This window comes from Rattus rattus, chromosome 9 (genome assembly GCF_011064425.1).
Source record: "Rattus rattus isolate New Zealand chromosome 9, Rrattus_CSIRO_v1, whole genome shotgun sequence".
NCBI lineage: Eukaryota > Metazoa > Chordata > Mammalia > Rodentia > Muridae > Rattus > Rattus rattus.
The window spans coordinates 47803755-47816452 of record NC_046162.1 but is presented as its reverse complement, the minus strand read 5'-3'; the positions used below and the strand labels follow the sequence as shown (position 1 = coordinate 47816452).

Genomic DNA, 12698 nt, shown 5'->3' with positions numbered 1-12698 from the left:
ACCCTGGCCTGGGGCTCACTCATCATCTACTTCCCTATGGGCAGGTTCTGAATCAATACCCAGAAGGCTTTGCTCTTCCCGGTGTCTAATTTGGATGTAGTTGTGTAGGTTGGGGGTCTAGCCAGTATGGGAAGCAGGTATGGATGGCTGGAGCAGCTCATGAGATCGTGCAAGGTGTTCGGAGGCAGGGTGTCCTTTTAGCAGCTCAGTTTATCTTGAGAGGTAAGCAGAGGAGCAAGGCCTGGCAGGGTCACTGCACAACAGAGGCCAGTCCTCCAGATTAGGCCACCACAGCCTAATACTTGTGGATCTGAGTGACGTGGGTGTTATGGTTTGCATAGGAAATGCCTCCCAAAGGTTGGGAACTTGGCAGGTGAGAGACCTGGTTGAAGAGAGTGGGTCTTGGGGCTGTGTCCATGCAAACTTCACCTTGTCCCCAGTCCCTTGCTTGCTTTCTGCTTCCTGGCTGTCAGGAACTAAGCAGCCCTGTTCAGCATATTCTCGCCACCATGCTTGGCTTTACCATCGGGCCTTAAGCAGTTAAGCTCACTGGGAACATATATCATAGAGTGTCTCTTTTAGGTTGGCTGCTCATTTTGTCACAGTGAAGCAAAGGTTGTTGACACACTGGGTTGAACCAGTGTGGCTGCCTATTGCTCAGGGCCAGGATTAATACCTTCTTCCAAGATGGTTCTCTGATGTCGCTTAACTCCAGGAGATGGTCTCTCCTCTCTTAAGATTAGAGTAGCTGGAAGCAGCAGCCAGGATTTCAAGGTTGTGCTGCTGGCTGCTAGGTCTGTCATGGTAGGCAGGACCGATATACATACAGGTCTTACCATGTGTGCCCACCCCAGGTCTGTACTCTGACGGGTGCCATACTTTCCATATAGAAGCCCTGGGAGCAGAGCCTGACCTGGGCTGGCCTGGAAGTGCACAGTCAAGGCTACATTTCATGAAAGCAGCTGAGGATCATGACACACTCTTTCCACCTGGAGATTTACAGGGCTTTTGAGTTTAATGGTTTCTGTGGGATTCGTGTCCTCCCCCATCTTTCCTGGCTGCTGTCTCTAAGGCAAATGGGTGACAAACCTTCCTTTGCTGGTCTGGCCCAACAGGAAAGTATAGATGGGTAGGGAGGGGAGGGGGAAGAGAGGGGCAGCAGCCCTTAGGAGGGGCAGCTGTGGGTGGCCCCCAGGGCCCACTTTGAGCAACCTATAAATCCTGAAAGGCTCTAGAAGGGCAAGAAGCTTCCCCCACAGAAGCGCTAGAGAGAGGGGAGTGGCCATGGGGAACAGTTGTTGCCCACCCAGTCTCTGCTCTCCCATGGCTAGCCCAGCAGGTGGCTTCTGCCCTGCTGCACCTTCCTCTATGGCTGTGGGCTGTCAGCAAGCCATGAGTTAGCCGGCAGGGCATCTGCCTCGCTTTCATAGGTCAGGCAGCTTCCCCAGAACCCAGCCTCACTTAGATCTCAAGGGCAGGCCCTTTAAACCTTCATGCAGGGCTATCTACTCCTGTTCCTACCTGCCGATGCCAGGTTCTTAAAAGGCCTAGAGCTCCCTGTAGCCCCTGATGGCCCTTGCTCCAGAGCTGGAGTGGGGCTGTAAGGGAGGTGGGTTTTGAGGGAACTGGCTCTGGGCAGAAAACAGCAATTTCCCCTGTGGAGGCGCTAATAAGCACAGGATAATGGCCAGGGGCTCCCCATGCTGCAGGTTGCCTTTAATGGCCTAAGAATTCCCCTGGCACTGGACTTAAGGGAGAGGTTGAGACCACTGGGAAGGGTGGCCACTCCCTTACTTCATGGTAAGGCGAACCTGGAGCTGCAGCTAAGGATATGTTTAGGCAGCAGATTGAATTCTGCACTCTGCGACTGAGAGAGACTGGCTGCCCTTGTGCTGCCTCAAGACACTCCTCCACACTTGGCCTTCCACTCTGCCCCTACACCAGGAGCAGCATAGGTGGCCCTTGTTAAATCTGAGTCTTGTGGGGTTGGCCCTCAGAGTCCTCATCTCCCTCTCCCCCCTAGAGTCACAGCTGGGCTCTGCCACTGGTCTCAGTGGGCAGGGCACACAAGCTCGCTGGAGATGCTAGAGAATTCAGGTAGGGATGATAGGCTTTGTGGCTTACCCTGCTCTGGTAGCTGAGAAACATCCTTAGCATTGTGAACTGGAAAATTGCTGAAGGGAGCTGACCACGCCCCGTGCAGTTACAAGGTGCTGAGTTCTGGGCTGCTCTTAGAAGCCCAAGTTTCCTGCCCAAGTTTCAAGCTCTCCCCCACCCCCATTAGATTTTTCCCTAAGGATCTGTTCCATCCCATAGCTGGTTCCTCCCCAAAGAGCTCAGCTGGGGTTGCAGACAGCCTGGAAGAGCTCTTCCCAGCCCTGATTTTGTCTGCCACCAAGTGCTTTGAAGGCACAGAGGGTAGGAACAAAGATGCTGGCTCACCTCACCTGTTACCATTGAGCAGGAGACAAGGGAGGGAAGGAGGGAGGATAGGCATGTGGTGTGGAGCCAGTGTCTGTCTCGTTCATGGGCTCCTGTCTCTGCCCCAGCACTGGCCCACTCTCAGAGCTGAGGACTTCCATTCTACCAGCAACCTGTAATTTCAGGCCTCCCAGCATGCTCCCTATGCCCATGACCACCTTGCTGGGAACCATCTCATCACCCTCCTTTCTGAATGGGAGAAACATCACCTGAACCCCTACAGAGGATAACATCAAGACATAAGCCTAAAGATGGGGGGTTAGCACTCAGGTGGGTAGGCGGGCGGGTTTCTCTGTGAAGCTGTTTGTCCCGCTCTAGCAAAGTGCAGTTGACTGTAGAGAAGTCTGTGGATTGCAGTCTGGGTGGCTAAGAAGTCTAAGATCAAGGTACCACCCCTTCTCTCCTTCCAAAATGCCACCTTGTTGCTGTGACACCACATGATGGGGGCGGCAGGGGCTCACTGAAGCCTCTTAGAGGGTCACTGCTCTGTGTGTGTGTGTGTGGAGCCCACATACTGCTGAGTTCACTTTTTAAGGGCTCCCAACTCCTAAATACTGCCATTCGGGCGGGACACCCACACGAAGCCCGGAGCAGGGCGTAAGAGTTCTGTGTGGCCCTAAGACTGGCAGAGCTGTTGCTCCACTTCCCTCAGTCGCCTGGCCAAGTGATGTCATGTATCGCCAAGTGCTATCTAGGTGTAGTCTGGAGACCTTGGTCCTTCCTCATCAGAAGCAGCAGCCAGCAGCCAGAGGTGACAGCATTCCTGCTGTGTGCCACGAGGCTGCCGGAGTGTGCTCTCCCTAAGCGCACAGAGCAGGTCTGTTTGAGGTCACGTCTTCGATGTGTATTTTGAATCTTTTCCGTGGTGTGTGCACTGCGGGGACTTGGCCCGTGCACTGTGTGTGCAGCTCATACGTGGTGGGCTTTGTAATGTGCGGAGGCGTTGCCAAGGGCAGCGGAAATGTGGATTTTTTTTTTCCAGCATAATCACATGAATCCCGATGTCACCCTCCCCTGCCTCTGGGCCTGCTGTCTCAGCCTGTAGTTAGGAAGGTCCCTACCACAGAATTAGTTAGATCTTCTGGGGACAGAAGGAACACAAATGCTTTCTTTAACTTCTTAGTTCTTGAACATAGCAGCGTCCTGTGGGGACCTTCAGGGCTCAGGTGAAGCAGGCCTCTTGAGGCCCATGGTAGTTTCTAGGGAGTAGGGCCTGCCTCCACAGAATAACTCACTGAGAGGTCTGAGGTAAGCCAGTGATGCTTGTCTTCAGAGCCACAGTTGCAGGAGCATGAGAGGGAAAGTCTCCGGCTAGACCCATGTCCCAAGGCTAGACCATGTCCAGCCAGCTCTTCTCCTGAGTTCTTTTCTGTAAAGCTGAGACCCTCTCAAGCCTGTCCATCAGGCTGAGGGCCAAGACCCCTCTAGTTATACTGGAATGGGGCCCACACTCATGACCTCACCATAATTGCCTTTGGAAAGGCCCTGTCTCCAGATTGTTATTCTCTGAGGTACAGGGATGTTAGGGCTCCAACAAAGGAGCTTGGGGCATCAATGCTCCGAGTCGGGATTAGACTACATCATCAAGGGCCCAGCCAGAGGGGCCTCCACGCAGCCAGCCCATTCCTGGTCAGGCAACACTGGCTGGCCAAGGGTTGCCACACAGGGAAACTGCTGTGTCCTGAGAGGTTCATTCTGTATTCAGCTCAGTCCCCAGGAAAGGAAACCACAGCTCTCCTGATCACTTAGCTGAGGGGGCACTCAGTTGCCACGGTGACCTCTGTCTGCAGAGTCACTTCTCTAGGCTGGAGGGTTTCCCCACCCCCCATCCTCAGAGTTCACACTGAGTGTTGAATCCCTTGGTGACAAAAACATGGAAACGGTTGCCATGGCAACCATTCTTTGGAGCCCTCAGACTGAAGTGCAAAGTTCAGGATACCCAGGAACAGCTGAAATGAAAATATGGGAAAATCCACCACTTCTCTCACCCAGGAGGGCAGGTTGGAGCATCCAGTGCTGCTCTGCACCCAGCTGTCCACTCTCCAATCTTGGCCAGCCAATGTGGGCACAGGAAGGGAGCAGGGAGGCCCCCCAGAGACCCAGGCCAGCTTTCTGATTGTGGAAGAACCAGGGAAATTATAAGCTGGGCTTCCCCTGGGGTCTCCAAGTCACTGCTGCTCTTTGTCAGGGGGTGCTCAGGACATTCAGTTGGTCAGGTGGTTCTCAGCATAGTCCAGGGGTAGTGCTTCTCTGCCCTGTGGGGATGAAGTGTACACTCTGTGACATATGACATACTGGGTCAGCACAGGAAAGCAGCCCTGGCTATGGGGATGGAAACGATGTCTGCTTCCCTCAAATGGGGCTGAGCATAGCTGAGGGCTTCCCCAGGAACCTCCTGGACTTTAGAGGGTGTGTGTTCCTTTCTCCCCAGCAATTCCTAAGTAAGCTCCAAGAGGCTCCTACAGCCACTAAAGTTCAGGAAGCCAACGCATACACACTACTTACCACTTACAGCCTCTCAAAAGCCCCGCACCAGGGAAATTCTTGAAGGGAACCTGGTGCTCCATACACTTATTTGAACAAAGTTCCTCCATCTTATTTTGTTGTTTATGTGTACACAAGTGGGGTGTTTGTATGTGCGTGTGTGTAGGTCAGAAGTCGAGTTTGGGTATGTTCCTGTTGTTCTCCACCTTGTTTGGGGATAGTCTCTCATTGAACCTGGAACATGCCAGTCCCCATGCCTGTCATCCCCAATGCCGGGATTGTAGTTATATGTGCTGCTTTGCCCGTGACTTCTGAACTCATGTCCCCAGTGTTTGCCTGGCAAATACTTCGCTGACCCAGCCTCTCCCTCATGAACATGCCCTTCTACTTTAAAGAGCCTTCCGTGGGAGCGTCTTCTCACATTTGCTGTTTATCCTCAGTGTCTCCCAGACCAGCAGCATCAGCACTCCTGGGGGAGCATGTGCAGTGGGGACTCTGGGCTTCACCCGGTTCTGTTGAGTCGGAAGCTCAAGGGTGGAGTCAGCAATAATTGCAGAAGCTCTCCAGGGGTGTCTGGCACAGTCTGGTTTGAGAACCCCTATAGCAGAAGACTAGGGGTAGGGGATGGAGGGATGGAGGGAGAGATAGGGCTGAACCCGAGAGGCGCCAAGGGAGGTAGCAGCCTGGTGGGGAGCGTTTGAGGACCCTGGCCCACCCTGGAAAAGGACTGGCCAACTGGCAGGCTCTTTTGATACTGCCGTACTGAGATTCCCTGATGGGCTGTTTCAGTTTTGTTGAGGTCAGGATGATTTGGGGGGCAGTGGGGGTACATCCTAAGGCTTGGTGTGAAGTGACTGGAGCCTTTGGAAGTATAGGCATATGAGGTGCTCCTCGTTTCCACAGTGGTCAGCACTGCTGTTATCAAGGCCACTAAAGTCTAAAGGTAGACTTTACCCAGAGAGCTAGGGGCACACTTAATCTGTCTAACATGCTTGCCTGGAGTCTCCCTTATAGATCTCAAATCTCTTCCAAGAGGCAGTGTTAGGGGGCACCTTCAACAAAGGCAGGAGCAACATTTCTTGGAATAGGGGTCTTGGCCCAGGTATTAGCTCAGATTCTGGGATCAGATTTGATACAGCTCACCTATTGCCCATGGGAAGCCTTTCCAGATCCCATTCCAGGTTCTTGTAAGACACTGTGCAAGTAGGGCCCATCCCATCACAGGACCTGGGCACCTGGCTGCACTTGCCAACTGTGGCCCACAACACCCATTTGCTTCCTTGCAGCTGTCCAGATCCACATTCTGAAGGCGGACAAAGCAGGGGACTGGTGGAAGTTTACAGTGAACATCATCTCCGTGTACAAGCAGGGCACAAGTCGTATACGCCGTGGTGACCAGAGTTTGTGGATCCGCTCGCGAGACATCGCTTGCAAGTGTCCCAAAATCAAGCCCCTCAAGAAGTACCTGCTGCTGGGCAATGCTGAGGACTCGCCTGACCAGAGTGGCATCGTGGCAGACAAGAGCAGCCTGGTGATCCAGTGGCGGGACACATGGGCACGACGGCTGCGCAAGTTCCAGCAGCGGGAGAAGAAGGGCAAGTGCAAGAAGGCCTAGCGTGGAGGTGGCGCAGGCTCCAGGAGGGCGGGCAGGGCGCTGGCAGGGGCTGGCAGCCTTGGACTTGGCCCGCCAGGGTTTTTCCGGGAGGGTGGGGGCGGGGCGAAGTCAAAGTGGGGCGGGGCCCTCAGTGGCTCCGCCCCAGCCCCACCCTCACACCCCTGGCTGTGCAAAAGTACCCTGTATTGACAGGCCAGGCCCTGGAGAAATGAGGACAAGACATAGCTACCTCACGGCGCTCCTTCCAGAATAGAGATGCGCTTCCCTAGGGCTAGGTGGGGGTCGCCGTGGAGGGGTTGGGGGTCCCGAGAGGCGGGAACAGAATGGCACAGTGGACCACAGCCACTGTATTTGATGGTTATTGAAGGGGATGTGAGAACTGTGAATTTTCGGGCCTGCAGCCTGGGTAGGGGCAACCAATCCACCACCAGACACTAGTCATGCCCCCCTCCTTTCTCCATCACTTGCTGTCTAGGAATTCCCACAGGACTCCAGACTCTGACAACAGGTCCCTATGTCAAAGGGCCAGATGACACTGGGATCAGCCAGCTTTGGGTCTCCACTGCCACCTGCTGGGCTGGTCTCCTGGGCGGAGTTCACCATCTGTAGGGAGGAGAGGCTCCTCCTGGGGCCTGCCCTTCCCCAGTGAGGCTGGCTCAGGCTTCTGGCCCATCAGAGGGCCTAGGGCCTAAGGACCCTGAAGTCAAGCCGGGTGGTCACTGCCTCTGCTGGAGCTGCCTGTGGAAGGAGGCATTGCAAACCAAAACCTCCCAGAGAGTTTCCTTGCTGGAAACTTGGAAACAGCCCTTTTTATGACATTTTCCAGGGGAGGGGGAGGGGTACTGGCGGGGTTTAGGGCAATGACACTATTTGTGTAATGACATCAGCTCCCACAAGGCCTCACAGCAATGTCAACAGCTGGAAAGGGTCTGGTCAGGTCTGGAATGCCAGCGGCTGTACAGGCAGTTTGAACCGGGCTTGGGGGAAGGGGCTTGCCTGTGTCAGGACAGGGTTGCTGTTCAGCGAGGTGCCTGGTGTCCAAGCTGTAGGTAGGCAAGGCCAGGAGTGGTCAGGTTCCTGGGGCCCAAGGATGCTGTGACTACTTCCTGTTGCTACCCTCACTGCTGGCTCCCAAGGAAAGTGACAGGCTCCTAGGTTAAGAAACCCATTCTAGCCTCTAGCTGTCTTGGTCTAGCCTGGGCAGTCTGGTCCATTCCTTTCTGGCTGCCTTCTTTGTGGAGGTCCCCAGGCCTTCCTGTATGCCTAGCCCTCTTTTCTCTTAGAGATTTAATGTCCTCATGCAGGCAGCTCCAAGCTTCCCTTCTGGTTCCTTCCCAGGCCCCTTTAGCCTTTTTCTGCATCCCTGCACTTGGGCCTCTAGCCTCACGCCCCGCACACTGGATGAGAGGCCTGGCCCTCTCAGTCAGGAAATTTGTTTCATTTCCCCTGTCCATTTGGCTGCCCTGGAGGGCCATATGAGGGCTGAAGCTCAGCCCCTTAGTGACATGGCTCCCTCCGCTTCTCTCACTTCTGCCCACATCACCACTGCCACTTACTGAGCACCCTCTTGGTGCCAGGCACTTTACCCATTAGCTCCTGGCCTGTTTTCATTACAAACCCATGAGACAGGGATTCATTCTTGTCCTCATGTCTGCCAGTAAAAAGATGTGTCCACATGCCCAAGGTCACGCCAGCACTCTGACCTTACCACAGTTGCACATCAGCTATTAGCCTACTTGACACTCCCGCAGCAGTGAGAGTGGGGTGGGGTAGTGGTTATCACTGAGACAGGCAGCTTGTCTCTTGAGAACCTTGAGGCTATAAGCCTGGAGTATGGTCTGGGACAGATACAGTAACACCTCCAGAGGTGACCTGGAGAGTGATAGGACGAGGAATGGACTCCCTAGAGGAAAGCCTCAGGTGTGGCCATAGAGAGAGCCTAGAAAGACGGCTTGGCTGCTTCACAAGCAGGAGGAAGACTATAGGGTTTCAGAGAGAGGCTAGCACATAGACCTACCCTGGCAAGGGTCTTGTGGCTTCCCTGGTCCAAGCCTGAGACTGAGGGCAAGGGCCATTATCCAGGACAGCCACTGTGGTTTGTTGGGTGCCATCTGCAGTAAATAACATCCCAACTGCCTGGCAGCTGTCTTACTTCTGTACCAGCATGGCGTCTGCCCTGGCCAGCTTCCACCCATGGACCTTGGCTTCCAGTCTCACCCGGTGTCCAGTGAAGCCCTCCCCCAGCCAGCCCCCTGCGAAGCAATGAGACATCTTGTTAGAAATCCACCAAGGCCTCTTGCCCTGCCCACTGTGGCCATTAAGTAGCCAAGATGGGCCAAGTTGTGGATAAGGTCATTGCTGAGAGAGCAGAGTTTGTCACAGCTGCCACCTCTGTTCTGGGCTTAAATCCAGCCCACCTCTCCTCTGCCTGAGAGCCAGCCTTAGGAAGGCAGCTGTCTCCTGCCCACCCTGGGCCCCACCCTAGGGAGGAGATGGGGAAGGAGAGGAGACATCCTATTTGTACAGTTAGGAAGGTGTGCAAGATGGAGGTAGGTGTTTGAGTTTGAGAGTGTATTAACAGAGTTGTGATATGTAGGTCTTTGAAGAAAACCATACCACATTAGTCACTTACCAGTCAACACTCCCCAGCTGTCCCTCTGCTTACCGTTTGAGTAGTCTGATCCCCTGCCACCAGAAGGCCTCCTTTGCTGACACACAGTGGCACAAAGGCGTAGGGTATGGAGATGGGGTGCTCCCAGGAACACCTGTGAGCCTCTCTGGCCTCTGTGGCCAGGGCTTCTGGCCTGGAAAGCAGGGCAGGAGGCAGGACCACCAGGCTCCTTCAGATGGGAGGGAGGGTCAGAAGCCTAGGGCAAAGCCCAGGGAGGCTGAGTGGCCTCTCCGAGGGCCTTGGGAACTTTCTAGAACTCTGCCTCAGTGGTTACATTCAGGCTCTCTTAGAATTGCCCCTGAGCTGGAACAGGACTGAAATGGAGACCCTTTGGGACTGACCTGGGAGATGGTTCCTTTAGGGTCTCAACACTGAAGGGCTCCATCCAGGAAACCTAGAGAGTGGGCAAGTTAGGCTCACGAGTGGGCCGTGGTTCACAGACAGACATTCCTGTGGACCAGAGCCATGCCATACCCCAGGGGTATCAAAATCCTCTTTGTGGGGCCTTGCCCCTGCCAAAAACTAAGCCAGCCTCCCCTCTTGTGTCAGTGGACATCTTTCCCCTTTCCCTGCCCTGGGTACCCCCGGCCTCCCTCCTGTGTCGCCGATTCTGCTCACACAGAATTGTAAATGTTTAGTTGTGACCATGACATACTGTTTGGGCCAGTGTCCCTTTCCAATGCGTACTAATATATTATGGTTATTATATATGAATATATTTAATGACATGGAGAAAGTTGTGGATTTTCTTTTTTTTTTTTTTTTTAAAGGTTTTTTTGTTGTTAGAGTTGTAATGGACCCAGATGGAACTTGTAACGTGGGCCCTACGTGATGGAACTAAATTCAGATATCATTAAATAAACTCTTGTATACTGTTCTGTGTCCCAGCCTTTCTTGGTGGCCAGAGCCTTGGTGGTGTGGCATGTGGGGAGGTAGAAGGGCGGAGGCTAACAGTAACTTAAGGAATATGGCGTCTTGCCCTAGGACACCCCAGCAAGACAGAATCTTGTGTGTTTTAAACAAAGAGCCCTAACTACCCAAAAAAGGCAGGAAAAGTGTAGCCTTGTTTGGGAAGTCCTAGGGCTTGCTGGCTCTGACGGCTGCTCTAACAGGCTCTCAGATGGGGCAGTCCACAGTGCGATTCCAAAGTCACCACTGGGGCAGATCCCTCCCATTCCCTGGAGTTCCCAGGCAAGGGTATAAGGGAAAGGAGGTTCCTCCCACCTTGCCCTACCCTCACCTCTAGGTTCAGAGCCTGCAAGCCCCTTTCGACTTCTCTAACTATCTCCTCTTTCCTCTATTCAAGATGAAGTATAGATGACAGAGGTTGATAAAACTCAAGAGATTGTGCAAAAAAATCCCCGCCACTGCCCAGCCCCCAGCCCACTGAGGCTTAGCGCTGAGCAGGGCCTGGGCCTGTGCCAGCACCATGCAGCCACCAGGAGCTGAGCTCAGTGGTTTTGGAGAGGCTATGTTTAAACTTCCAAATGGTTGTGATTTCTTGACTGAACAAAAAGCCAGCCCCCTGGGAGGATGTGCTGCCAGGGCCTGTGGACCAGACGCTTTCCTGTACCCAGTGGTTTTGAAGACAAGACTCACCTGCTGGCCTGCTCCAGCCCCTCAGCAATGTGGGCTTTGGAGTGCCCTGACTTTCAAGGCATGAAAGTCTCCCCCTGCTGCAGAGCGGATAGGTAGTTGGAGTATGACACTGTTGGGTCAACCTCCACTGAACCAGCTCTGAGGAGCAGGGTTCCCAGCCAGGTCAGGCAGGAACACACTTAGACTCTTGTCCCCCAAACAATTTCAGAAATGGGTGCTTGCTGAACACCAATGCCTGGTGGTGGGTAGTTGAGAACAGAAAGCAGTTCCTGGTTGGCTATGCAGACTAAGGAAAGAGCAAGGCCTTGTCTGTGGTATCAGGCTCCCGGGGCCAGCTGGGGCTGAGTTCTGTGACTGTTTGGCAGTTTGACGTTCATCTTTGGTCATTTTAAGGTAAGAGTTCAGTTCTCAAGGACTTTTCATGATACAGCTTTTTTTTTTTTTCCCTCTCCACAAAGCTGTCTGCGTCTGACCCCCTCCCAGCCGGGCTCTGTGCTGGCAGGAAACACACGGTTGATCGGAGGCATGAACATGGACTGAACAGCACACTTGCCTCTTAGGGCCTTTCACCTGGCTGGGAAGACAAGGCACTGACATCTGTCCAGTGCTAAGAAAATATTACAAGCAGGGCCTCTGCTAAGCACTGGCCCAACGTGGAGGGGAAAGCTGGAAGAAGATGGGAGGAAGCCCCAAGGAAGCTGAGTAGACCTTATCAGGACCTAGGGACTGGTTCAGTGCAAAGACCAGAGGCCTACCTGGGAGGGTTCATGCACTGAGGAGGCACCCTCATTCCATCTCTGCATCTCTCAGGAACAGTGCCTTGAATGGGGATGTCCACCCAGAATAGACACACCCTATGGTCTCAGACTAAATAAAGGCATATAGTAACTTCTCCAAGAAAAGCTGGAGTAGAATAGCAGCCAGTGAGAAATACTGAACAGCTTAACTCATTGCTCTTATCAACTTGGAGGCATGGTGGGACAGCAAAGCATTCTGGGAGGAGATCGGGGCCTTTAGTTGGCATACAGTTGGGAGGGAGCTTGGGAATCCTATGGTACAGTAAGAGGATGTCTAGTTTGGTCTTATATTTTAAGAGGTGAGAGGATACCCACTTAGCTTCATCAGGAGCCACACAAAAGCTGCCAATGTCATTACCTGAGGGAACAGCTGTTTGGCCGACTGCTGGCGGTTCTGACTAGTCAGGAAGGGCAGCCCTTGAAACTGAGGATCAGTTGAGGACTCTGTGGCAGCCCCGTGGTAGGAGAGTTCCAAGGATCCAGACTCATGGAGCTGATGCACAACCCCAGCAGGCTGGCTGGCAGCAGGCACCAGATTAAAAAGGTGCAGGAGTTTCTGTGTCAGATCTGCGAAAGACTGGTGGATGCTATGTCTCCGTCCAGGCACTGCAGACCCGCTGAGAAGGTTTTCTTGGGGTTGACAGCTAAGGTTCGATATAATTATTAATAATCATAACACTTAAATGGAACAAAACTGTGGTGGTGTCCCGGTATCTGGACTTCTTTAAGGTGCATATATTAATAGTCAGTTAAGTTAAACAATTCATATGCTGTTGTTTTAATAAGGTTTACTTTCATTGACAAAGTCCCTGAAGAGAGCGGTACTCTGGCTGCCCTGCCTTTCTGTGTTCTGTGAGTGGTGCAAGACCTAGTCGACCAGTTCCAGAGTGCTCACTGCAGGTCTACAGACCTGACATATTGAAGCTGGACAGGAGCTGTCACCTGGGGTTTGAGGCAGCAGGCTCTCTGGTACACCTCACTCAGTTGGTTATGCCTAGCTGCTTTTGATGGAGTGAGAAAGCCATCTTTGAGGAAGACTGACGGATGTGTC

General features: G+C 53.3%; 1 protein-coding gene across 1 annotated transcript in view; it reads left to right on the top strand.

The window, feature by feature from the left end:
• The window catches only part of Ntn1 (netrin 1), a 67935-nt gene extending 59614 nt beyond the window's left edge, over nt 1-8321 (top strand). Inside the window, exon 6 of the mRNA XM_032914167.1 lies at nt 6252-8321. Coding sequence (XP_032770058.1) covers nt 6252-6580 — 329 coding nt within the window. The 3' untranslated portion in view covers nt 6581-8321. The remainder of the gene's footprint in view (nt 1-6251) is intronic.
• The last annotated feature ends 4377 nt before the right edge of the window (nt 8322-12698 follow it).